At 43.2% G+C, this 27,705-nt stretch overlaps 1 protein-coding gene across 2 annotated transcripts in view; it reads right to left on the bottom strand.

Moving 5' to 3' along the window:
• Positions 1-517: 517 nt before the first annotated feature.
• Positions 518-27,705, bottom strand: part of MTCL1 (microtubule crosslinking factor 1) — a 110,811-nt gene continuing 83,623 nt past the window's right edge. For both annotated transcript variants that reach the window (XM_082325154.1, XM_082325155.1), the window contains exons 10-15: positions 25,264-25,431; positions 18,656-18,910; positions 14,184-14,489; positions 11,319-11,350; positions 8,344-9,904; positions 518-1,741 (exon numbers count right to left, since the gene is read on the bottom strand). In XM_082325154.1, coding sequence (XP_082181280.1) covers positions 1,532-1,741; positions 8,344-9,904; positions 11,319-11,350; positions 14,184-14,489; positions 18,656-18,910; positions 25,264-25,431 — 2,532 coding nt within the window. In that variant the 3' untranslated portion in view covers positions 518-1,531. The remainder of the gene's footprint in view (positions 1,742-8,343; positions 9,905-11,318; positions 11,351-14,183; positions 14,490-18,655; positions 18,911-25,263; positions 25,432-27,705) is intronic.

Raw genomic sequence — 27,705 nt, 5'->3', positions numbered from 1 at the left:
GAGAGGCTTCCACCTCTTGGAAGCAGGCGGATTCTCAGCTGCATTTACTTCTCAGTGTTAGCCACCAGTTTTACAAAAGCCCTGGTTTTACTGGTCTCTGTGTGTAATGCAGATGAGACATAAGCTTGGATTAACACGGGACATGTAATATTTTTGGTATGATGTTTAGCTGGCTAATTTTCACTCCCATGAACGACTGAAAGCAACAAGCCATACGGCCTCAGAGGAGCTCAGAAGATGGGTCCTGCTATCTGCATGAGCAGCTGTTTCGCAGAGTTTAGTGAGGGAATTTAGAAACCCTCCCATGGCCTGATCCAGTGCTCACAGGAGTCTGTGGAGCACAGCATAATATGTGGCTTTGCCATGATTTATTGCATATAAAGAAGCATTCTTCTTCCCTTATGAATAAAGGAGTTTGGGGGCTTCTCCCCCACCCCAGTTAAATGAACCTGGGAAGTACCATCAGAAAAAAAAAATCACGAAACACGAGCAGCTTGTAAATACTGAGGGTTTTATTTCCACTTCACATGGTCTCCAACAGACTCTTAAACAAGACCAGTTACAATTTAGTATGCCCAGAGATCTCCATGGTTTTCCCAAAACGAAGGAAGTTCTCAGTAAACACTGTACATAGCCAGCTGAACTGCTAACAATAATTTAAAAACTCTTTTTTGTATAGTCAATGCAAGAATACCAACAATAAAAGTACAGTACAGGTAAATTCACAACAATATTACAGTGGAACAGGTTGACTCACATTTATGTGATGGTAGAAGTACAGTAGCAGTATGTACATGCACTAAAGTGCGAGGACCCAGAGGCATGCAAGTCAAGTATTGTAGGTGTATTTTACAGCTAACTCCATAAGACTTTCTGAGGCATTCTTTTTTTTACACTTTTTCTTGTGTTTACCTGTATTCCCCTCCATCTCAATTAATACAAGTCTAGTGAACTAGCTTAATGGCTTTCTTCACTACTTAAAAGGTATCGCTTCAGACAGTTGAAGCATCTTTAAAACCTTACTTTTAAAAACCGGTAACACTGACATTAAAATAGAATAAAATTAACTTAAGACCTTAGTTTTACATGAAATAAAAAAAAAAAAAACAACCCAAAAAACCCAAAACCAAAATTGAAAACATAACAGTGCAAATATAACCAAAAGGCAGTCAGTATTTGGAGAGAGCGCGAGCACGTATTCAAATTCCCTTAAAACTTAATTTACATTTTATTTTAAATCTTACTTTATATCATTTTTACCCTTTTTTTTTTTTTTTTTTGTTAATATTCTGTATGTAGAAAAGATGGAGACAAAAATAGTTTTCTCAGCTATGAAAAAAATTAAGTTATTATTACAGGCACATTAACTGTTTCATTCTAGAAACACCTCTGTTTCCCAGGTCGGACATTCAGCAGCTGCTTTTGAGAACATTCTTTGACCTCTCCAAGCGGACCTCTCTCCTTCGTGGCAGAGCCGGCTGGCGGGCGACCTGGCGGAGGCGAGTCGCAGCCCCCCTGTTCCCGTGCGGAGTCAGGCCGGCTCGCCTCCCTGGCTGGGGGTCTCTGCCGGCGGCTCCTTGCTTCCGCTCTCCTCCGAGGAAGTCAGGTCTCCGGTGGACTGCGACTGTGAGGCAGTAGGGGAATGTGAAGCCCATCGCGACGGTGGGCGACGGTTCGCTGGTCTCTCTGGCCGGGAGAAGCAGGGTTGGAGGGACGGGGCTAGTGCAGAACAAGGTAGTTCCTTGGCAGCCAAGAAAGCAAAACAGCGGTTAGTGACTCGCATTAGCGGCCGTTTGGATGCGCAAAGAATTAAGAAACAAAAAATTCAAACTAAAGCTAAGCATCTGTCATGTCGCTGGACAAAAGCAAGCAGTGCGTGGGCTCCAGGTATCTGCATGTATGTCCGTGATTTATGGAGCAGGTAAGGAAAGAATGAAAGAAAGAGGTCTGGGATGAGCTGGAGTAGCTGACAAACTTCCATTTGCTAATTCTCCTTGTGCTAGAAAGAAAAGAGCTGTAAAGCACATTTGCATGACAATTCAAGAAAATCCACTATTCATCACGTTGCTCTATGTGCTGACCTGGCATAAAAGGGCCAGGTTCAGCATTTGCAAGTGGGGTGAAAATCCACCACCGACTCCTTTTGTCTGCTTCAGAGTTCAGCCTGACGTGCAGGAAAGACTTCTTAGCAGCAGAATAATGACTACAGGACTAGTTATGATCTCCAACTGGATTAAAGATGAGGCTTACCTACAGATTTCATCTTCTGCAACGTCACTCCTTACTGCCAGCTGCCGAAGCCTGAATTACAGGATTCAGTGGTACTGTATGTTAAAGACGTCATTCACAGAAATGGAAAAAACCTGAAATTTTATTCCTCTACCAACTTTCCACTGTTCAGGTTTGGTTAGCCTGCCTTTGTGATTAGAAACAATCTGCAGTTGTGATTTTTCACCCTGGCAGTAAGTTGGTAATTGCTTCTAATATTTCTGTACTTTGCTTATAGCACAGCTAGGCCTCCTGCCTCGCTCTGAATGCTCCTCACATCCAGATGAGCGACTGTGGGAGCAAGTCTGTCTTGCAGTGCCGAAGCCAAGTGTCGAAATTTCACTGCATACTTTGTAATTTAGAAAAGCAAATCAGACGAGTTTGTCAACCTATAGAAATGTGTACACTGAGGAGCAGTCACTGGAGAGGACAGGAGAGTTCAATAAAAACCAGTCTCAAAATCAGCATGAAAACTGGTGATAAACGAAGAGAGAGACCAGAAGCGACAAAATGCAAAGGAAAAGCTCTGGCACGGTAAGGCACGAGGAAACTGAGGCAGCAGTAGAACGATGCAGAAGGAAGCAAAGGAGAAACGTGACTAGGGATGGAGAATATTGGAGTAGGTAACATGATGTGATTGGCAGTGAACAAACAAGGTGATATGCCATTGAACCTCTCTGTTGCAGTGAGAGGACAAAACACGAATGTTACATGACGGAAAGATCAATTTTGAAGACACAGAGCTGAGGTATGGGAAATGGAGCTTGTGCAGGCGTGTGTTTCAGAGAGAATACATCATCAGACTTGGGGAAGCCTCTCTGAAGGGTGAACCTCGGTGCCTTTGGGCAATACGCAGCCAACAGGGTGCTCAGCAGATGCACATCACCGCTCGAGGCAGCGCCGTGCTCATCTGCCCTCCGCACTATGAGGAAGACTCGGGAGCCGCCGCAGAAGCTGCTCGGGGGACTACGGAGCCTAGGCCCGCGCCGCTGCCTCTCTGCATCCTCACCCCCGCCCCATCTCTGCGCCGTAAACTTCACAACAACCCTTGCTAAAACAACAGTAAGGCTGAACTATAAATCGGTGCTAACAAGAAGATTGACTCCGTGTCCTTACTTCACCTTATCCCATTGCGCCTGGGGCAACATATGGTCTGTGAAAGCTGCCACTAGACTCAGATTTGTTAAGAGAAATCCATATGCGCAGCAATACTCACAGGCAGCGCAACACAATGAACTGAGGCTATGAGATCTGTGGGTTTTGTCTTCGCCTCTTTCTAAACAGCGGCTTAAAATGATATCTCTATAGCACTGCTTGCTTCTGGCTGCTTTATCCTAGTTTCATAGCAGCAAATGAGAGTCAGCATGGTGATAACAAAATTTATTTCCACTGCTGCCTCCCTGTTCAAAAGCCTCTCTCCAGCACACCAGCAGATGTTGGTCAGCTTTTACCGAACGGCAGGGTTAAGCTCGTCTTATCTGTGATGTACACATGCCCAGCACAACGCAAGGCTGGGTTCGCGATGGATGTTGCTCCAAGGCCAAGAAGTGACTGGCAGCGTAATCGTATAACGTGCTGGCTGCTGAGTCAGTCACCCCCACCTGCAGCTTGGCTTCCTCGGCCTGCGCTAAGGAAATCCAGCCATGACAAGCAAACTGTCTGGAATGGTTTGTGAAACCCCCTCCTCACTTGCCGCATGTAGCTATCATAGCTAGAAATGTTAAAAAAAAATAAATATCCTGTGGGCAATTTAGTGTGGTGGTTGCTTGGGGGTGTGGGTGGACAGGCAGCATTTCTTGGCCTGGACGCTGAAAATGGGAAAGATGATTTCAGCTTTAGTTTCTAGCTATTTCCTAAGCCAGGCTGTCAGCCACCATGGCTATGCCTATATTAATATATAAATAAAACAGTTTTCTGGCTCTGAGGCAGAGTGGACAGTCATAGCTCACGTCTGCACAGCTTCTTCACGCCCTCTGCTGTGGCAACCCCAGCCACTGGCCAAAACTGGGTTGGGAACAGCTTAATGACCAAAGGTGACCCTCAGCCACGGGCTGGTGCTGGACCCCCCTCTGCAGCCCTCTCCTCCTGCTGCTGTAGCCATGGCCGGAGGGAATGCAACCCAGGGCAGCCAGAAGCTCTGCGCAGTGCTGTGTATTTGTCAAAAAAAGAGATGCTTCTTATAAGTCTGAATCCCTCCCCAACACTTTTGCATACCTTTATGTTGGTCTTACATTTTGCCAATGTTTTAAAGTTTAACAAAAAGCCCCAACAGCACAGATTTTGACTTAAGTGTGACCTCTTCCTAGCCCGTGCTGCTGCAGGAGACAGCAGATGGGCTCCTATCCTGAGCGCTTTCTGACCGTCGCATACGAAGGACCCCACAGGGATGTCGGGTGCGTGCCGATACCTCTGGAGCTGTGGTCATTTATTTCCCTCCGTTAACCCACATGTTCAAAAATGACCGCTTTCGGAAAGCTCTGGAAACAAGGTAGAAAGGACTTACAGCAGTGAGGCAGGCAGGGTTAGAGTCCCCAGGGGGCAGTTAATAAGACAGTTTGGTTCTGGACAGAACAGACAGAAAAGAAAAAGAAAGCAAGTAGGTTGGAAAGAACTGTTTTAATCAATTATTTTTTTAAAGTGAAGATTTCATGTCAGCAAGGAAGAAGTCTCCAGATGTTACTATCCATTCAGATCATGTTACCGCTGTTATCACAGGGAAACTAATAATCAAAAAAAAGGATAAGCCACTGGCAGAAAAAGATTTAGAAAGCAAGGAAGCAAACAAACCAACCCTTTACAATCCTAGCACAGTCTCAGAAGTGGACATAGCATTAAACAAACCAAACATTTCTACTCAGCAGAGAAAGACATCCGTTATCCTTTGCCAACCTTGATTAAGACTAGGGAAAAACCACATTACTGTGAAAGAGGAATAAAGCTGTATTTTTTTTCCTTTGTTGGATTTCAAGAGAGAATTTCTGTTTAGGAAATCTTCAACAAACGAAAAAGTGACTGATATTTTCTGATGTTTATGTTTCTCATGTTGCTTATGCTTATGTTGCTCAGGTTTCGTGAAAGCCCTTTGCCTCACCCTTCTTCCTTGTTCCTATTTAACAGCGACACTGGATGGGAGACTCAAACTAAAGCAAAAGCACTTTAATTCTGACAACATCTTCCCTTCTTTTTAACATCCCCCCTCCAGTGCCGAATGGTTCAGCAGCAAGTGTGTGGCAATTGCTCTGCCCCAGCGAGCAGAGGACGCAGCAGCTGCCCTCGCCTCCATGGGTCCGTGTGGACGGTCCTTTCCCAGTGCTATCTCCAGAAATGGGTCTGACCCCCAGTCCAGGGCTGTTGTGTAACCTCTATGACTTACAACCTTGCTAGTCATAGAAGAAAAATGTTCATACTGCTCTTACATTGTTAGTTAGGTAATGCTAATCTGCATTTTTAATAGTAATATTTATAAATCCCATGATATGCAAGTAAGATAGTGGTTTAGCAAATTAGCAGGATAAGACACTACTGGGCTGCACTGGGTGGATATGAATTTGCTTGTAAGCAGCTCTGAGCAAGTCAGAAAATACAGAATTATTACTACTGTGTATGCATATACACTCACATGCACACATATGTATGTATGGAAATATATAAATATATATATGAACTAGATTTCATATTTGCAGCAGGAATATAAAATAAAATCATGTAACTAAACCACTCAGAAGTTCAAATTAAAGAAAAGCCACCAACAGGTGCTCCATGCAAGTCTAAAAGTCATTAATACACCATGCCATGACTGCAGAAACAAGAAGGCGTTTGATGGTAAGAAGGTCACTTGTCTTGGCCAGAAACCAACAGGTGAGGGGGAAGCAGAGCAGGGATCTACAGGAGGGTGGTAGGGGCAGTGCTGACATGACGCTGCCCCAAGCACAGCCTGCTGCTGCGTCTGGCTTTGTACAATATATGCTAAGCAGAATTTGTACAAAGTATAATTTGTGTGGTCAGTGTAATCCGTAAATAACCCAAGGCATCTGCAGAGTCTACACTTATTTGCGGTTTTGTTTTCAGCAGCGAACCTGTGCTCCATTAAGTACATCTTGTAGAGCGCCACCTCACCTAGGAAAAGCTAAGCTCATCGTGTGAACGCCCACCACCTTCCTTTTTAATGCATATTCCTGAGAAAAGACAGGACCACCCAAAGATCGTAACCTGTCCATCTAGACAACAGTCATAACAACTGAGGAAGAGTTGCAAGGAAAAACAAGTCTTAGCTCTGAGGCTCGGAACTCAAAAAATTAGGCAAAAGATACTGAGAATTCACAAAGAAGAGCAATTTTCTGCCAGGTTGATGGTCAATGGGTTTTTGCTAAACAACATTGACACAAATCTCTCTGTGCATCAAACTCAGGTACTGACACTAGTTGTATTTTGCCAACAGCAATTTGTGATGATGTGGGATGACATTCATTTACTTATACTTGAAATCTGCAGGAGGAAAATCAAGAGTTTCCAGGGATGCCTTGAAGGCAAAGCTGAGTTAAACCTGTAAGAGTGCAACATACTTTCTAGTAAGGACTGGTAGTGCATTCCCAGTATTTCGAACTAAGGACAAAATACAGAGATAGCTAGAAAGAGTCAAATAAATGAGGCTGCTTTCCACTTTTATTCACTCTGAGGCTTGTGCACAAAGCCCACTTTCATTCACTGTTATTTATAATGTGCATGTGGTTTCTTTTTCAAATGTACAAACTTCCCTATTTATATCTGTTTAAACTGCATACAGGGAATATATCCTCAGCTTTGCATCCTCTGTTAGGCTAAAAAGATCATGTCCTCTGAGCAGTACCTACAAAAGAGGAACCGATTGTCCATTGAGAACCACCTGCTTGTGCAAGGCAAACTGCAGATCAAAAGTCTCAGCGCTCAGGTTCCCACAAATCCTTCAAGCCAAATGTTGACTTAGAAAATGGGGTTTGAACCTTCCCTTGAGACTATCTGAGGCAGGAGTGGTAGGAGTGAGCCTAGAGAGGCCAAGGTGGGATGTGTGGGGTGTGTAGGGGCCAAGGAGGAGTAGCTGCCCTGTAGCCGGGGCCCACGCAAACATCAGGATGCTACAGGGGCAGAGAGGACGAGGGGCTCCTGCCCTGGGGAGTATCGCCCACCAGCAGGGCACGTGCCATTTCAGTGCTCTACCAGAAAGACAACATGTGCTGGGCATAATTCAGCTTCTCCAGGCCTCCTCAGGGCAACACTCTTACGTGCATAAAGTTTCACCAGAAACAGGAGGCTTAGACACTGATAACTGAAAGCTTTTGCCCATCATTACACCCTCTTTTTTGTTGATTGCTGTAGCACATTACTGTACCTGAGAATCTGACCCCCAATATTTGGGCATACCTGCTGAGACAGATAGCAAAATATCAATAGAGAGTTCTAAAACACTAAGTATGTATGTCCTTAGACTAGTTGATTATCTTTTTTTTTCTTTTTCTCTTTTTTGTGAGGCCGCAACAGTCAGTACCAAACGTCACGCCATTTAATCACATTCACAGACCCATGTCAAACTTAATCAGATGCGCCCAGAAAAGGTATGCTGAAGGCCCTGAAGTTTTGGTTCAGGGTATCGTAGAGGCTATTTTTCACACAAACTTGTTAAGACCCATTCTTGTGTAGGAGAAAGAGTCTACCTTTCCACACAGCATAAAAGAGAAATTTACTCAAACCTAGAGGCTCTAGAGCACCTGTAATGTGTTGTGTGTTTTGTGACAGAAAACCCTTACCCCAGTCATTCAGGGGAGAACCGTTTTTATCCTGTAAAGGCATCTTTATCATGTAAAGGATAAAGCTCTTCTGATGCTTTCAAGCCTGATAAGCTGTCAGGATAGAAACTCAATTCTTTAACGAGTTCTTCAGTGACTAATCCAATAGTTTCATGACTGGGACTCGCTGGTGGTACCATGACAGGACTAGGATACTCATTGTAAATACTCACTAGGACTGCAAGAGATCTCATAATGCATTTGTTCAAAGAAGAGTGCATTTAGCTATAGGAGGAAAAACAAACAAACTCATTACCTCTATGGACCCTGGATCTACTTTGACAATTTCTCCTGTGCTGTTGTCATTGCTAAGATTTGGTGGGCTGTGTGAAGGTAGCCTTCTCTCTTCCTTTAAGGCATGCTCCAAAAGTTTCTTATTCAAGATCCTGGCAGCATTTTCTGTAAGTGTATAACCTGGAGGAGCAGATAAGTCCTGCCTGATACTTGTCACCTCACTCCCTTCTTCCTTTTGCGTCTCTGTCCCCAACCGGAGAGGACTGGGTGATCTGCCACGGGCATTTGTACATGGCTCCTGCACTGGGCCCAGTTCTGGTCTGGGTTCTGCTGACCTGGACCGGCTGCTAGACCTGGGGCATTTTTGGAAGGTCTCATGAAAGATGGGGCTATGGTCAATAATGTTGAACAAACTGGAGAGGCCATCGTTGATGGTGGTGTGGACAGGACTCTCCCTTGTAGTAGTTGATCTAGCCCAAGCAGACTCACTGAATCCTTTCTGAGGTGTGCCAGGCAAAGTCCGGTTATTTGGCTGGTCTGATTTGGGAAGGATTTTTCTTTGCAGCTTTGGAGAGCCATATTTGGGGGAGCAGCATGTGCGTTCAAACTTAGCCTGGACCTTTTCAATGACGGGGGTCACTTGCCTGCTTCTTAGGCTTCTGGATGGTGAAGAGACAGGCGTGGACCCCCCCTTTGGTGTCAGACACTTGTGTGGACTGCTGGTGATACTGCGCAGGGTTTCCGTCTGCAAGCCAACACTGATCGTCTGGGTGGTCTGCGTCCCTGTCGTTCTCATACCATTGGTTTGACACGCGGTGTCCTTAAACTGAGGCTCTGTTGAATTAGAGTTAGAACGTATTGCGTTTCGGACAGAGAAAGCGACCTCCTTCATATCATCACTCATGTTTTTGGACATCTCCAAGCTGTGCAAGGGTGAGGCAAAGCCCACAGTAGTGCAAATAGGACGTTCAATGGGATGAAGACCACTCTCCAGAAAATCCTTATGATGTTTGGCCAGGTCACAAGACCATCTTCCAAACATATCCGAGGAAGCACCTTTTGTCTCAGCGACATTCCCCATAGCTTTGGTCACAGAAAACAGGAAGTCTGGCTCAACCTGGTTTTTTCCTTCGCTGCCAGCTATCACCGAGTTATCAAACCTGCGGACAACCGGTGGGCTGTGAAAGACCCGAACTCCCATTTTTTCGGTTACACCGTGACTCCTCGTTGGCTGCTTCTGGCAGTGCTCCGGGCTGGTCATGGTGTTAGTTGTCATAGTGACACTGGTTGTGAGGTACCACGATGATGCCTGGAAGGGATCTGAAGCAGGATCATTCCCGGCTTTCCCGATTTCTGTCCTTTCTGCCCAGCCTTCAGCAGGCTTCTCAGTGGCCCCACCGTGGTTCCTAGTGTTACTGTAATCCCAATTTTTGTTGAACTCCTCAATGTATTTCAGATCATCAGGAGACAGGGGAGGGGTTATGTCATCTTTGCTGCTGGACGAAGGCAAGTTTTTTTCTGGTAGAAATGGAGAAATATCCATCAGGCGCTGAAATTCTGACATGGAAGAAACGGACATCGCCCTGGAGAGGGGAACACGAGAGTGTCACTCATAGGCTTGGAAACTCTCACAGAACAACTTACTTTGAGCAGCACACTAACTCAGGAAACATGACTTTCACTATCTGCTTATGTATGAAACCACTTTAGCCCTCCCTTTCACTAAAGTTCCCTTTTATTATTTTTAAAATAGCTGTGAAATGCAAGCATTCCTGATGTGTCATTAAAAGTACCAAATGGTTTATTAATGGCTCTTAATTTACTGCTTTCTCATGGATTACTGCTTGGCAAAAGTCTGAAATATAGAGCAGTAGGATGCATTTCAGAAATATACCATTCACAGAAAATGAGTCTTTGCGACAATACGAGGCACACTTTTCAAAGCAAATGTGGAGTATTTCTGACTTGCTGGGAAGTCAGCAAGTCCACCTCCACTCCTGAGAGTGCCCAGGCTGCACAGCTGGTGCATAGCAATGTGGGGCATCCAGCCTAGATGCTGTTACATTGAACTGGCTTGGTGAGTTGAGCTTGTGCCATAATTCAGCCAAAGGGCATCGCTGTGTGATAATGCTGGATTCCTGGCTTTCCCACACTTTGCTAGTTTGTACATATCACAAGCATTCAGCTGAGTTGTCCTACTGCTTCGCTTTAAGAAAAATCAAACAACAAAAGAAGCTTTCTGAATGGGACTACTTAAAAATGCAAATGAATGTAGTTATCAGAGTCAGCTCAATGAGGTAACGCAAGCTGGGTGAGGATTCAGCAAGCAGTGGGTTTTATGTATCAGTGATCTGGAGAATACAGTAAAATCACACTGTGAGTTTTTAATCAAGAGCACCAGCTGCCATTAGGGTGCATCTACGTTAGAGAGTTAGGTGAGATCAGGAGTGCGGTTTTGAAGTGGATCTCCTATTCAGATGCTCTGGTTTGCATCAGGGGACGATCTTGGAGAGCATGGGCTGGGTTCCTTTGGGATGAAAGTGAGCTGGAAGGTGTGCTCCAGAAGCACAACTAGTGCACTCTAGGGTTAGGTGTTATTCAGCCCATGGGATCAGACCAGAACTAGTCCAAAGCAAAATATCCCTGACATGTAGGGGCATGTCAGGTCCTCAGCACCAACTGTTTTCCTCTATATATCGATGTCTACAGGTCTGCATTACCTGCTATGGGTAGCTGTAGCCTTCAGCGTAAGCTGCAGCTTCGTCCATGTTCATACAGTTTGATCTTTGTGTACCACAGCTGAATGTGGCCCAAGTTAATGAGAGTATAACAGAAGCATATTGAGACAAATTAATCCCTGGGTAAATCCATTAATCTGGCTCGCAGGCTGCTTAGGAGGTGGCATGGCTATGCCTCAGCTCTGTGGTCTGGGTGCCAGAGAGCTATAGCTCTGGCAGCTGAATATTTGCTGTTTTTTTCCCTGTAAGTTTTACTCACCTTTGAAGATTTCCTTTATGTGTTTCTTCCTCCTGAAGAAAACAGAAACAAACAGCGTAAGTTATTGCTGGACCCATTGGTGGCATTAGCTTGTGGGTGTTTTGTCACTCACTTCCAGTTAGTTTCACCAGGTATGTTTGTCTCTAAAAAGTGGCTGATTTTCCCTCTGATAAAGAATCTTAAATTGCCAGTGGGAATATCCTTCCCTTTGTACATGGGTAGCAGAATGGGGAATCCCATCAGGACAACAGACTGCCCAGGGAAAGCCTGTACACCAAATCTGCAACAGCCTTGAACTTTTATAGTCCTGTGCAATCACAAATGGAAGTAAACTGCAAATGGCTTTTTTTCCACATCTACAATATATTGTTTGGGACCATATATCTGTGAGTGAATGTGTTCTGTGGAGTTAATCTGCTTTATGCCAGAGACCTAGCTGTGCTGAAATAAGAGATAAACTGGGGTCCTTTGACATAAGACTTCATTTTATGTTCTTTAGGAACCAACAAACGGCACCAGTTGAAACTCATTAAGTTTCAACCCTATATTAAATGCATGGGAAGACTATTACTTGTTTCATAGGGGGAATACCTACAGCTTGCTAACAGCATTAAGATGTTTTTATGGCAATTATTTCCCTGTGACAATTCCCATAATGAGTTGGTTTTTTTTAATAGATACTTCTGAAGCAATTGCTCTACAGTTGTTATTTTAACTGTTTGATTATATTTCTAATAACATACAGGGAATACAAAATATGATCAGGAAAAAAAGAGCGTTAGTACCTATTATTTTTATTCGACCTCATGAAATCAAGACCATTACCAACACAGAAGTGTTTTTCAAGTTATGCCTATTCAAAAAGAGCACTGCTTAACTCAGCAGATAGATACCTTTCTGGTATTTATCCAGAGTCAGGGGAAAAAACAGGAATAAACTGATCCTCCTTTCAGTTACTCTGGTGTAAGTCTGGAACAATGTTGGTGGCTTCAGTGGAATTACTACAGAGTAGATCTGACCTAACTAAATGGAGAATCAGGCTGAAGACTGGATTGACTTCTACTGCAGTTAGTACCACAAAGAAAATGCAAAGGAGAGGAACAGTCAGCAGGCTGCAGTTCCCTCTCTGCATCCTCAGTGAAGCCATTCATTAAACTCCAAGCAGTCTCGCCTGAGCCAGCCCTCTGAGGGGAAATGACTTTGCCCAGGTTTCACTAAAACATGCTTTGAAGCAAAGAAACTATGCAAATATCACCGAGGATCAAATTTTGCTGCCAACCCTTTTGTTAATGGTGGTAAAGGCTGAAAAACAGAAAAGGGAAGAGATATTTCTCTTCTAAAATATCAGACTGAATTTGAAGGAAAGAAAGCAATCCAAATGAAACACAAAACATAGATCCCTGACACTGGTACCAACATTCTTCACTGAACACTTGGACACGTATGAAATAAAAGCTAAGAAATAATAAATATGGACTCCCACATCACCAGTTGTACATTTATGGCACTGAGGGAGGAAAATCTAACTGGAACAAACAGGTACCTAGAGCTACTTAAAATGTAAGAAGGGTGGTCACATTTCTTGCCTCTCTCAATCTTTTTTTTTCTTCTTTCTCTCAAAGAACTTGATTTCCCAATCCTTTAGCTAAGTAACAATGTTATACCTCTCAAAGAAATGCTTGGGTCAAATTTTCACAGGCTCACATGTTCAAGGCACACCAGTGAACCTGGTCCTGCAGGGAGCTTGAGATCTGACCTGTTGACAAACTTTTCCAGAGCTGTCAAATTTTCAAGCCAGAGTACACAGATACATCTTTGACTGGGAAGCTTCTGCTTCCCTATTCACTATAATATGTACACCCAACTGGTATTTACGTACTCAGAGCACAAGCCAAATGTCTAACCCATGTGCACAAATCTGAATTTTCAGGCAACAAGAAAGTACTCAAAACTTGCATCAAGCAACGTGCTGCATGCTTGATAATTTTAACTTCTGGCAGTCTCCAAATGCTTCTTGTTCTGTAACAGCCTCTAACATTCAAGGAACAACAGAAAATAAAGGAGATATTAGTGTTTTGATGTTGTAATGTGTTTTTAACTGCACAGGAACCATTAATGTATATAGTTGTGGTTAGTATGAACATTCTCAGTGCCACTAATATAATATGCCACTTCACAGGCTACTTTGTACCAGCATATGGGGACGGGGACCCCAGCTTTCATTCAGCAACAATATAAACAGAACTGTGAAGACCTGGAACCAGTGAAAGTAAGCCTGTGGTGGTGCAGAATTTAGCAGGACACAGACTACATTCACTATGGCCCAATGGCATCTTTTAGCACTGCATTTTACATCTTTATAGCTTTATGGTGTAGTCTGAGGGTAGGTACTTTGCTGATGAATAACAACTTTATTTTTTTCAATATCTCATCTCACTCATGCTAATCTATTTAGAAGGCAACCACAACGAACAACCAGAAGTGCCTTTCTACAGCACTTACTGCTTTACTAACAAAATATAGCCCATGTTTCTTCATATACATGTATCTACTTACAACTGAAAGAGATTTAAGACCTTCTAAACCAATATATTGTGTCAAATATAGTTATTATACATAATACAAATGGCCACAAGGTGAGGTAACCTTTGGGACCTTTAGGCTGGCTCCCAGTTTCTTGGGTGATCGAAACTGGTCTAATCAGCTCATAACAAGGAACGAAATCTCGTCCATACCAAATTCACTACTAGGTAACTGTAAGCAGTGCCCATGACACAATATCTCACTTCCCATAGCATGGATGCTGTACCAATTCTGACATAAGAGACAACGCGCCAGCTTGATGAAAGGTAGAAGAGCGCATACTTCCGTTAATCCGGTCAAGAATTTCTCCCGCTCCAGCTGCCGAGACCGGTGCTCATCAGACTCGTCGGGGGAATCAAGAGACAGCGACTCCAGAAAGAGGTTTTCCGTGGCGCTGCACCGATCGCTCTCCTTCAACTTAGACAGTGACCGATCATCAAACTGAATGGCATCTGAATCAGAGTAGGATCTTGACCCCATCGAACGAGGCACGTGAAGGTTCCCCTGGGTCATAAATGGACGAAGGTTACTCTCCTTCTGGTCACACAGAAAACCACTTCCTCTTTGGGGGCTCACTTCTTTCTGAAGCTGGAAACAAGGCAAATTAAAATGAACAGCAATTACTTACGCAGTGTATGGCATTCTGCAGAACTCATCCTTCCCCAGGAGTGAGGCACCCATGCCAAGCTTGGGGAGGCTGAGATCACTGCCTGGCTCCAGCGATGCCGGCATTGCTGCACTGGTCCTTCCACAAAGGGAGATGTCTCTAGGACTTTGATGCTATTACTCATGGGATTTTGAGTGATTAAATGTGTATGTGTTTATGTATAGTTTTGCTTGTTTATATATACACGTATACATATAAACACACTGCATGTATATATACACAAAATAATGCATCTGCCTGTAATCTGATTTTTAAAGAAACAAATCAGCACCAACTGTTATTTAAAAGCAATCTTGATATGAGATCCTAAAGCAATAGAAGTTGAAGCTCAAGGAAGGGTGAGTGACTTGGAGTCTCATCAAAACAAACACGTTTTTCTTTTGGTCAGCAATGCAAATGTTGAGCTTTTATGTACATCACTTGTTTCCCCAGGTGGAAAATTCCACTTAACAAAAGAGAAAAACTTTGTTTTAAAGACTGTCTAGCCCTAATGCATGGATAGAAAGTTGACTATTTGTACAGAAGAGCATTGTCAAAGGGATGAATTAGGCATGCAAAGCATGTTTGAAGAAAATGCATATTTATAGAAGGGCCATCAAAGCTATTAACTCTACACTTTGCAAAAGCTGGGTGAAGAGAGGGTGAACCACTAGCGAAATTGAAACTACTTCCAATCTTAAAATTAGATTTTGTGATCAACTTTTCCTTTAATTTTAAATACAACAGGATAGATGAAGTGATATTTTCAAACATGATGAATGACAGCAGGAATCTGGTAAGTAACTCTGATGTTTTGCTAGAGCAGCCTGCTAAGGTTAGTGACAATAACCTGCAAATGCAAGCCATTCCCTAGGACCCTGGAGACGGAGGACCTACAAAACATATTATTTTAATCTTGTTGTATGTGTTTGGAAAAATAAACAGACATCGTATGGCCTAATGTAGATCAAAACATTTTAGGTCTCAGATGACTACATTTGCACTTGGGCTGAAGTCACTGAGATTTTTGCTTGATTTGGGTCGACAAAAAGGTGAATGCATCTTCAGTGTTTTGCTTACGATACATAAAATCTGAAACAGTTTTATTGGAAGGAGTTAATTTAAGGTATACTACAAAGGTAGGGGGGCCAGAAGGCATATCTCAAGAGATCCTGGAGTCCGTTCTCCAGCATATGGGGCAAGACCCAAAGCAAGGAGAAATGGTAATTGCATATTTGCTGTATAAACAGTTCCAATTGCAAGCCCTTCCAGATTTTCAGAGGTCCTATAAGGATAATGGTCTGGTAACCTTTATGAGAAAACAGTACAGTTTACTGGCTCGCTCTCTGAATCTCAGACAGCTGACAGGAGAATTAAAGTGAGAAATACTGGCCTAACTTTTCAAGAGTGACTAAGGATTTTGAGTCCCCGTGTTTTTTATACCTTTAAACACACGATGTTTCATACAGGTGATTTTGTGTGTTTAAATATTTGTCAGTGTGCTCTGTGCACAATTAGCTTGAGGAGCACAGTGCAGGGGGATTCTCTAAGGAAAAACAAAGTGACAGTGTACTTGAAAAGAAAAAAACAACAACTTGGAGCTCTGAAAGAAAGTAGGCCATCATGTTTTTTATATGCGAGCAGTATTCCCATAACCATCCAGAGTAAGGTATTTTATATATTTTATACATTGGTGTGAGCTTCCCCCTTATCATACATGTATTATTCAGGAGCTGTGTGAAAGCAGACAGGCACAAAGCATTAGTATGAAATTTGGCGCACACACTTCTGCTATCTCTTAGACTCTGTTTTTCAAACACACACACTGGTGTAGTCTCCTCATCCTCTACGTATTGCCATACATGGAATACACACAGAAAAACCCTGGGGAGAAGGACTTCAGAGATATACTAATTGTTTCCATATAAAGCAGGGCATGACTGCAATCTGAGAGGATATTCAGCTAAAAGCCTGCAAATATTTGGAAGCTTCCTGTCACACAGGGAAATGTTTAATTATAAGCAAAGATGGAGTTATGAAGTTTTGCAGGCAGGTAGCCAAGATTTCAAATGTTATTTCTGATCATCTAGTCCTCTGAAATTAGCTTGATATAATATTTTTTATTTCTCCTATCTATTGCTAATTCTGTGTACAGCTTTGTTGTACAGTAAATATATAGTTGAAGCCTAGAGGTTTCAGAATAGTAACAAAAGAAATCAGCTCCAGGACTAGTTAAGAGCTATTTTGTAGGCTCTCCCAAGATGACACTGAGAGGTTATATCAAGTTTAAAGAGAATTAAAGGCTAGGTAACATTAATAGGGATTTCTCTGTTGCTTGCTTCAATGTGCCCCATTCTCAGGGAACAGAAAAAGCAGTCTTTAACCAGGTTATGTCCCTCAAGCTATTGAGGATACACTGACGAGATAATATTGAAAAACACAGTTCACAGGGACAGCAGCATAAACATCCAAAGAGGTATCAGTGACTCTCCAAAGAAAAGTTTGTGTCCACATCCTTAGTATATTGGGAAACTTTCCAAGGGTTATTTAATTCCCGTTTTGCATGAAGGATCCACCGGAGGCAATTTGGTCACTGAAACTCAGCAGTTAGTAAACCAGCCCAGTGAAACCATGGAGAACTCGGCATCTTCTGCCACTGAACCCTGGGAACCAGGTGAGTTGGATGGAGAGCTCCGCTACAAGCCTTCCTAGCTCATAAGCGTTGGTTGTTTTATCTTAGGAGATGTACTATTGGTCTGCATTATAAGGCATCATAAGGGCTAGCTCAACAAGCTGCATGAATTATACGCAAACCCCCTCAGATAAATGGGAGATTAAAAAAATCCAGAATATAGTTTATTGATATTTTTAAATTAAGAAGCTCAAAAATCACCTTTCTTGGTCTGTAAAACCTTCCTATTGCTCACTGCCCACTCAGACCTATGCTTTTAGTATTGATTTTAGAAATAGCCGTAGAGTACAGCGTTTTCCTAAGTGCTTCTCTGTGGATTTAACAGCCATAGTTTAAACTGAGGTTTAATCTTGCACTCATAATATTTACAGCCTGGTGTCTTTTATTTAGCTTCTTGTTGCAGTCCAGGCATGGGAACATGAGACACTTTTCAAAAACTGGTCATGAAGTTAGACTGGGCTTTCATCAACTTAACCTGTGAAGCTACTTTGTACTTCATTCAAGCCTAGTGCTCCCTAGAGAGCATGCACAAATCTGGCGCAGTTCCATTTCTGATGTCCTAAGGACAGAAAGTATTCAGTTAATTGAGGACCCACAATTTCAGTTGTTTTTCTTACTTTTCCTGGAATGCATGACTCAGAGCTGAACAATGTTCAGTCAAAAATGGTATATTAACTCTCCCTCATTAAACTTTTTATTTTTTCTGTGGCTTCCAGCCAGATAATAAATCCATTAGGTATAATTTGGCTCTAATACTAAGTAGCTAGAAGTGCGTATGGGCACGAAAAACAAGGGGACAGGTATGCAATTATCAGATTTGCAAATGATAGCAGAGATGTGTAAAAATTCATGTGACCAAGGCCAGAAGTGTCTTCTGAATATTTAGTATTGATAGCTGTCTATTTGTTATCAGTCAGGGCTCTTCATGCTAACCCCCGGGCCCCTTTGCTAGAGAAAAAGAATTCAGTTGAGCCTGAATAGTTGCAGCAGCTGCATCTTTGGTGGCTAATTCACAGATGAACAGACTTTTTTGGCAGGAAGCTGTATGTCAACCCTTGAATAACCCTGCATGTGGGATTGAGTGCTTTAGCATGAAGAGATGCACAAAAGCTTTCAAACAGAACGAATCGATGTGACCGTGCCTGTCCGGGGTAACTGAAACGAGGCAGGAAATGGCCTTTAACCTGGAGCTGATTTCTCATAAGTGGTCTTTTATAGGGATTATGAGCATTTTCCTTTTACTCCCTTGTGTGTATAAATTGTTTTGTAGCATGAGAAACACTGATGTAGCCAAGGAACCAAAATTGTTCCTGTGCTGCTGCTTAATACAGTCTCTTGACCTCGGCCTGAGTGTAGTAATGGTGCAACGCTTCATGCTTGCAGCCAGCCGTTGCTCACCCCAAGATGACTCCTTACCTGCTCTATCCGCCTGAGCAGCTCCTTCTTCTGACGCTCCCATTCTTGCCGGTCTCTATCAAGCCTGTCTAGGAGCTCCACCTTTTCCCGGTTCCAGTTCTTCTCACTGTGCTGGATTTGCCAGCGGAGGTCCATCACCACACCATGACTCTCAGCCAGAAGCTTCTTATGCTCCTCTCTTTCCCTTTTAAAAGCTCCCTTTGCATCAGAAGTGAGGCCTGTTTCTCCTGAGGTGTTTTCACTCTTCCCTTCCATCTGGCATTAAAATAAAACATTACTGGGATATTAAACTTTCTGTGGTAAAAGCCTGTGTCTGACAATGAATTTGAGTTAAAGACCTAACTCCACAAAGGTAATGGCAAAATTATGGCAATTCTTAGCTCTTAGGATCTCAATAAATGATCAAAGATATTCAACTTGAAAAACGTTTTAAAATCAAGACAGTGAAAACCATAGGGAATAATTTCTTGGGCTCTACCAGCTCATGTTATTAAGACATCAGTTGTGATCTTTCTGCTGGGAGTGTGGGTACCAGCAATGAAGAAAACATGGAGATGAACTCCACCCTCATCATCCTCTCTGAGACAATCACCAGGACAACGTCCTCAGCCACTGCTCTGCCTCTGTGCTCTCACTCAGTGCCGCCGACAGTGCATTCATCTTCTGAAGAGACTTTTCCCAGAACAACCCTGAGCAATGGTCTTCTTATTGTATGTTCCTCACACCTTCCAACATAAGAGGGTGTTAGCAGCACAAGATGTACCAAGATCATCCTCCCCATCTCTGTAGGTTCTGGTGTCTGAATTGATTTCTAGGGCAGTTGTTAGCTGATGCTACCTTCCCTTCCTTCTCCTTCACTTCATGTTCAGGGATCAACTTGATCAGATCAGAAGAGCTGGCCCAAGGTAATAGATTTATAGGAAAATGCAGGCTTGATGGGGTGTCAGGAGGTCTCTAGTCCAACCCCCTGCTTCCAGCAGGGTTGGCTCTGAGATCAGACCAGGTTGCGCAGGGCTTTGTTCAGTCGGATCCTGACAAACCTACAAGGACAGAGATTGCACAACCTCTCTGGCCAGCCTGGGCCACTGCTGGACTGTTGTCAGAGTGAAAAAAGTGCTCAATGGTTTTGTGTAAGTTCAAGCAAGTGAAGAATTTATCCCTGAAGCCTGACCTTCTGTTGACAACTCAGTAGACATGTGAGTGACTCAGAATGGGATACATCTCTGTCCCCTGGCTCTGCAGGTGAACTGGAGTGAAAAGCAGTGAAAACTCATTTCTGTCTCTGAAGTTAAAGCTGTCCTCAAAAAGGAGAGGCAGCAGGTCTGCTGGGAAACATGCTCCTTTAGCAAGAGAGAAGGACAACACCTTCATATTGCCTTATGTGGAAAAGAAGCCCAAACTTTCTGAGCAAAGGGAAGTTCAGACTGGATTCAGGAGTGAAGCTTACTGTCTCTGCAACAGCCTGCCCAAGCAAATGGCAGAGGTGTCATTGCTTGAGGCATTTAAAATTGTACTGAGCTTCAGAGAACATCCTGTTACAGCCACCTGCATTGACAGGGAGATCTTAAAACACCTGCATCCTCTACCATTAATTTCCAAAGTCTAGTTGTTTTCAAACGACCAACCAACCAACCAACCAAAAAAATCAATTATAAAAAAGCAGCATTCTATTTTAACAAAGCTGACATGAAATATCTTTCTCACACTTACCCTGTTTGTGCAGTGTAAATTTATGGGACCAGCAGCAATGTGCAAGAGGCTGTCCTGCACACAACTGCACGGCTCGGTGGCGGACCGGAGGTGCCGTGGGGCACAAATGCAGAACATCCCAGGAGAGACACCTCTGTGCTGCAGATCCATGATGGAAGACACCATCCTGGGCAGCGCAGCTCCTCAAGAAGCTGGAAAGCTTTGCTGCCTTTCTACCCACTACCCAGCACATTGACTGTCACGTGTTAATTCAGCAATATTTAAAAATATCACTGCCAGTTTCCAAACTCACCGCTAACTTCAGGTAATGGTCTTTTGCCCCTTGCTACATCTTTCCTCTGTCCATCCACAAGTCCTCAGCTCCATTTCATGGTGCTGCGGGAGTCAAAATTGCTGTTGCAGCCAGGGTCAGCCATGTTGGCACCCATTCTTAAGGTTTGTTTGCTTAGATTTTGTTCCAGTATTTAAAGGGTGGCTACAAAGAAGATGGAGACTCCCTTTTTACAAGGAGTCACATGGAAAAGATGAGGGGTAATGGGTACAAGTTACTCCTGGGGAGATTCCGATTGGACACAAAAGGAAAATTTTTCACAATGAGAACAATCAGCCAGTGGAATAATCTCCCAGGGAAGTGGCAGGTTCCCCAGCACTGGACACTTTTTAAGATTCAGCTGGACAGGGTGCTGGGCCATCTTGTCTAGACTGTGCTTTTGCCAAGAAAGGTTGGACCAGATGATCCTTGAGGTCCCTTCCAACCTGGTATTCTGTGATTCTGTAATTTTACTATTCTGTGGCCTGCACCCCCTGGCTTGCCCTCGCAAGTTCCTTCTGGGTTTACTAAGTAGCTGTGACACTAAACAATCATGTATTTCAGAAGTGTCACTGCAGAGCTGAGACTAGCCAAAATAGTAAGGGACTAATGAAGTAAACTCTATACAGTTTCCTTACACACTCAGTAAGTTTGCAGACGACACCAAGCTGGGTGGGAGTGTTGATCTGCTGGAGGGTAGGAAGGCCCTACAGAGGCAGCTGGACAGGCTGGATCGATGGACTGAGGCCAGCTGTATGAGGTTCAACAAGGTTAAGTGCTGGGTCCTGCACTTGGGTCACAAAAACCCCATGCAACGCTACAGGCTTGGGGAAGAGTGGCTGGAGAGCTGCCCGGTGGAAAAAAGGACCTGGGGGTGTTGGTTGAAAGCCAGCTGAATATGAGCCAGCAGTGTGCTCAGGTGGCCAAGAAGGCCAATGGCATCCTGGCTTGTATCAGGAATAGTGTGGCCAGCAGGACCAGGGAGGTGATAGTGCCCCTGTACTCGGTACTGGTGAGGCCGCACCTCGAGTACTGTGTTCGGTTTTGGGCCCCTCACTAAAAGAAGGACATTGAGGTGCTGGAGCATGTCCAGAGAAGGGCAACAAAGCTGGTGAAGGGCCTAGAGCACAAGTCTTATGAGGAGCGGCTAAAGGAACTGGGGTTGTTTAACCTGGAGAAAAGGAGGCTGAGGAGAGACCTTATTGCTCTCTACAGCTACCTGAAAGGAGGCTGTAGCGAGGTGGGGGTTGGTCTCTTTTCCCAAGTAAGAAGCAATAGGACAAGAGGAAACGGCCTCAAGTAACACCAGCGGAGGTTTAGATTGGACCTTAGGAAAAACTTCTACACCGAAAGGGCAGTCAGGCATTGGAAGAGGCTGCCCAGGGAAGTGGTTGAGTCTCCATCCCTGGAGGTATTTAAAAGACGTGTAGATGTGGTGCTTAGGGACATGGTTTATTGGTGGAGTTGGTGGTGCAAGGTTAATGGTTTGACTTGATCTTAAAGGTCTTTTCCAACCTAAATGATTCTATGATTATATGATAAGAACGCATGGCTGCCGTTAGAATGCCTTGCCCAAGCTGCCAAAATACAGTAAGTCATCCTGTGCTGGACCATGGGCTCACCCAGACCAGAGCCCTGGCTCTTGCCCCATTTGAGAAGAATACAGGAAGCCTATAAGTACAATGATAAGTTCAAAACCAAGGCAACGATACAGTGATACACCTTCAGAATAATTTTCTGGTGTTCAGTGGTTTGGGATCTAAAACCTTCTCCAGTCAGAGGTGGTGTCTTTAGACTCAGAAGACAGTTTTGGTGCCTGTGGAAGGCAGAACAATGCTCCTGGCAAGGAGAGAGTCCTTCTGCCTCTGTTTTGATGAAACGACTCAAATCATGGGGGAAAGGTCCATTGGTGTCTCCTTATCATGAAAGTCTAGATGTAACTTTCCTAAACCTGCTAAGTGCTAAGCGTGGCCAGATGCCTCTCCATGTGCACCACAGCTTATATTCCCCCAGGCATCCTGAAGCTGGACCATGGTTGGAGTCCTAGTGAGGGTCTGTGTCCTTATGTGCAAGTTCTCAATGCATACGCAGGGTTTGGCCCCACATACTAACTCCCTCCTTCTTCCAAACCTTTCTCAGTTCCCAGAATACTGAGATTTTCCATTTGCCCAGCTGGAAGCTGAGAATTACTGGGACTCCTTATTGGCTCAGAGTTATTGCAATCCCATACTTGGGAGCAATCTCATTATTTCTTATCTTAAAAACAATGCCTAAGGATCCTTCTGCCAAATAAGATGTACATGCATTTCTGACAGCCCAGACTTTTATTTTTAATGATATATGCAGTGCTAAAGCTCCAAAGCAGCAAGCAACAGTACCTTGTCACCTCTGATATGCAGTGCTTTTGTATCAAAAGAGTTTTCCTTCCTTTTTTTCCTCTCCTATACAGAGAGTTGAAGCATCAAAATGCAAAACGATTGCCAGTGACTATTAATTAGGAGTTGACTCTCTTGAGGAAAATCTTCACAAAAAAAGTGGAAAACAGCAGCAGTGAAGACAACAGTGGAGACTAGAGAGGCCTTGATTCTCTATGGGGTTGTCAAGGGTTTGGCAGCTGTATACCCCCCCTAGGGTGCGAGTGCTGTACAGCCCGCTGCTTCATCACTACCAATCAAAACAACAAAATGACATCATGAGAGGTTCTCCGACCCACTTTGACATGACAGACTTGGCTATTTAGTTAAAGCTGTTGTTATGCCACATGTTGGTACAGAAGAGCAAAAGATGTTAATGTGACTATATGTAATGCTGATATTTTACATGTTGTTTATTAGCTCCTCCCATTTTGATGCTGAAATTGAACCTATAATAAAAACACCCCATACTTTGAATCCTTAACATTAGTTTGAGTTAAATTTATATTTCTATTTCAGGCTTGTTATTTTCATATGTACTTTTTTAATTGCCTCCATGTAATTGTGAGCACATACACCAGACCTCAGTGGGACACTCACATTGTTTGCTCACATTGATATTCACTCATATTGATATTCTAACGATTTATGTGCTATGTTTTTGCTACTGCATTAGGGACCTGTTTTTACTGTGAAATAGAAATGTAGTTTGGGGAATTGGCTAAGGAAGATAGTATTATGTCTTAAATATTGACGAGTTTCATTCTTTTCATTTGCTGGAAAAAATGTGAAAAGTAACACCCACGGCTCGATAATTACCATATGTTAGATATTATTACCAGTGGAGCAGTGGAGGTAGCAAAGAGCCTGATAAAGCCACCAGAAGGAAGGATGCAAATCTATCTTCTCCCTGGGCAGGAATGGCAGCACCATCCTGGTGCCAAAAACCGGCCAAAGTGGCAGCCTTGGAGTTTATCGCCCACGCAAAGGCAAAGCCTGCAAGCTCTAAACTGGCAGTTCGTTGTCAGACTAACTTTCTCTAAGTTTTGTTCTTTGTTGCCATCTCGAGTTTAAGGTAAATCTGTCATCGAGGTTTTATTTTGGGAGGAGTGAAAATAGAGATTGATTTTGTTTCCTTTCTCAAGTGATCTGTTGTCTGGAAATGCGTGTGTGCTAAGAAGCAGCTGAACTGAGAATCTGAATCTGCTGTGAGAAAACTCTGCTAAAATGAAAGCTTCTTCCTTCATTCTGGGAAAGCAGCCTACGGTACCTGGGCAGGAAAAGCAGCGCTCACATCTCAGGTCTGTGCGTCACAGTGAGTCTCCGACATTCAGTAAATCCTCCTAAATGTACCACCCTCTCAGCAGTGAATATTTTTATTATATTTGTCTTCTGCAGACATTCTACAATTGCAAATCTTCTTCTCAGGACCTGAACGTACTAATTCTCCCACCCCTCCCCTCTTCAATGAGGAAAATTAGAGCTTTCATGCTATTGGCATTGGAAATTAATCCTTGTGGGTTTTTTGCTGATTTGTTTTCATATCACTTCAGAAAGAGTACATCTTCTGTAAACAGCCGTACATGACACTGAAGCACCTGGCACCAGATTTTATATAAATACTTCTGACAGTATCCCATGGTGGGTAGCTAAAGCTCTCTCTTCAGTGGGGTACCATCCGTCACTAACCAGTAGCTTTGAATAGCTGGTTTAATATTAACATATTGATCTAACACTTCAGTATTATTAAATCACTCTTTTCTCTCCTATGCATCAAATACTGCAGTTGTTATGTGCCAAGGCACAGTGATGAGCTAATTGTGAGCACGCCAACATCAAGATATTTTCTCTTCTATAAATGCCAATAAATACAGACACCCGCATGTCTCATTACCATGAGACCAGCCAACTCTTCTGAGAAAATACAGCAAGAAGAGGTTCACTTCCTTTGTCCTCACCTACGTTACACAGTACCTACTACATGAACACTCGTACTGGGACAACTGGAATCCAAGAGGCAACTCAAGAGGCAAAGCTTTGCTCAGGCTTCAGGGGGGCTTTCAGGCACCAGGGTAAAATGAATAAATGTAGTACCTTCCCCAGCTGTCATAGATTTCCCGTTTCATTAAGCACCTCAGCCATTCTTTACTGGTGTTGGATGCGGGGGACGTTACCTGTTCGAGGTGGCACTTCAGTTCAGTCATTTCCACCTCCCAGGCTGCCTTGTGCAGGGCATACTGCTGCTGGAGCCCCTGGCGCTCACGCTCCTCATCCCGCAGCTCCGAGCGGAAGTCATCCAGCAAACCCTTCAGAGCGTTGAGGAGCTTCCGATTTTCACTTGCCTGCCACAACAAAGCAAAAGAAATGCTGTCACTGGATGGCTTTAGCCTCCAGTTTCATTTTTAGGGGGAAAAATACCTGCACATCCACTGCATGGAAGAGAAAGTGCCTGGGCTAACTTTTGCATGAGAAAACTAAGAATGGCAATGCCTGCTCTGTCTACAGGCTGCCCAGGGAAGTGGTTGAGTCCCCATCCCTGGAGGTATTTAAAAGATGTGTAGATGCGGTGCTTAGGGACATGGTTTAGTGGTGGAGTTGGCAGTGTTAGGTTTACAGTTGGGCTCGATGATCTTAAGGGTCTTTTCCAACCTAAATGATTCTATGGTTCTATGATTCTACTTCTCGTTAGCCCTAGTCCTGAAGCACCCATGAAAACCAAAGATACCTAAGTCACACTGAAAAAGGCACTAAGCATCTTTCTGGATTGAGGACATCTGTAATAACTTCTTTTTTAATACTGTAAGCCAAAGCTAGAGTATCATTCCTGAGGTTTGTTGGGTAGCTGGGCGTCTCATACATACAGCCATTGCTCAGCATCAAACCTCAAATATTTGTAAACTACATATATAAGAAAAGGCATTCATTTTCAATACTTTTGTATTATCAGAAAAAATTACTTTGTAAAAAAATGTCAGGTTTTGAGCCGAGTATCTCTGCTAAGGTGTTTCACTAGTCTGTACTTCACATTTCTCCTCAGTCCCAGGCAGCTGCACACAGGTTAGCTTTGCAGCAGCACCCTGCTTGGTACCAAAGGCATGAATGCCAGGTAGGCCATTTTCCCTCTCGCAGATGGGATCAAAGAGCAAACCCCCACCGACACCTTGTTGAGAATGTCAGGGCCATACTGAAAATGTTGTCTGTGCTGTTGTGCTAGCCAGGAGCCATGAATGGAGTCAAATTAAAAGTCTAGCCCAGAGCAGATATCTGATCTTGGCAAGTACTGAAAGATAGCATGTATATTTATTCAATTCTTTAAATTTTTTTTTCTTAGTTTTGGCATTTACTTTCTGCAAATTCTCTGGAGACTTGCAAAACTGGTCATTTTTATGTTAAATATTGAAGAACATTTTTTAAAGATTCATTCTGGATCAGTGAAACAAAAGGTATCCCAGCGTTTTTCTGCAGTCATTGAATTAGGAAACAGAAACGTGCAACATGATTTATTTATCCAAAATTTAAATCAAATATTCCCAATGAGCCGCTCAAAGACCACGGAGTAACCAGAGATTGTATCTGATAAGTTATTTTGAATAGAAAAGACTTTAAAGGAAATTATACTTGATTAGCAGACACAGCATGAGTAGAAAAATGGGAAAGCTTACTCAACAAATTCAGCATTTAATCACCTGGTTTTCATGAATGCGTTAGCTTCCTTGGGAAGGCTTAACTCAGATTAGCTGTCTTGATTCTTACATGAGAGTCTAATTAATTTTATTTTTTACTTATTTTCCCAAGTGGAGGCTTCCTGCAATTCCTCTTATCTGGTGTTTCGTGAAGTACTTACATGGAGACTTCTTTGTAGACAAGTCAAGTAAACAAGTGTACGCAAAAATCTAAATTATTTTCATGTGCTTTTTTCAATGACTAGAGCTGATTTCATATGCTCATCAGATTTTCGGCACCAATGAACCCACCTCACCCACTTTTGTAATCACTAATCAGACATACCACAGTGCCTTTTTTCTTTAAAAAACAAACAAATGTGGTCTACTTTTTCCAAGCCATTTGGTTCATCAGCAAAAATATGCTAGATGCAGGGAAATGACTGCAGGTGCTCACTGACTGACCTATCATCTGTTTGGGCTAATGAAATGTGATGGTGTACAACATGGGGTTTTATAAGAAATGCACCCACAGAAGCAGAATTAATTCCATTAACATTTAATGCCAATTAGCAGTTTCCTACTATACAGCAGCAGTCTCCATCATGCATATACGATCACCTACTTTTCAATATGTAATGAGATTTTATGTTTCCACCATGAATTTTCGTTCTGATACCCAATTAAGGCTAAATTCTCCAAACATCTCAAACCCCTTGTGTAGTAATCAGAGTAAGAGTTCTTTTGAAGATTTGTCCTTAGTGTGACAACAGGAGCTGCTGGGTATCGAGCGCAACCGGCCTCATCCTCTTTGAAAACCCTGACCCCAAATGTCTATGAAGTGCTTTCATTCAAGAGCCACGTCCTGTGTTTTCTAGTATGCTGCATAAACCTTTCTCTGGCAAAGTAGTCTAAAGGCTCCATGAGGGAAATGTGGCAGAAGAAAAATAAAAC

Source organism: Platalea leucorodia, assembly GCF_965183815.1.
Source record: "Platalea leucorodia genome assembly, chromosome: 1".
NCBI classification, from domain to species: Eukaryota; Metazoa; Chordata; class Aves; order Pelecaniformes; family Threskiornithidae; genus Platalea; species Platalea leucorodia.
This window is presented reverse-complemented; position numbering and strand designations above follow the sequence as displayed.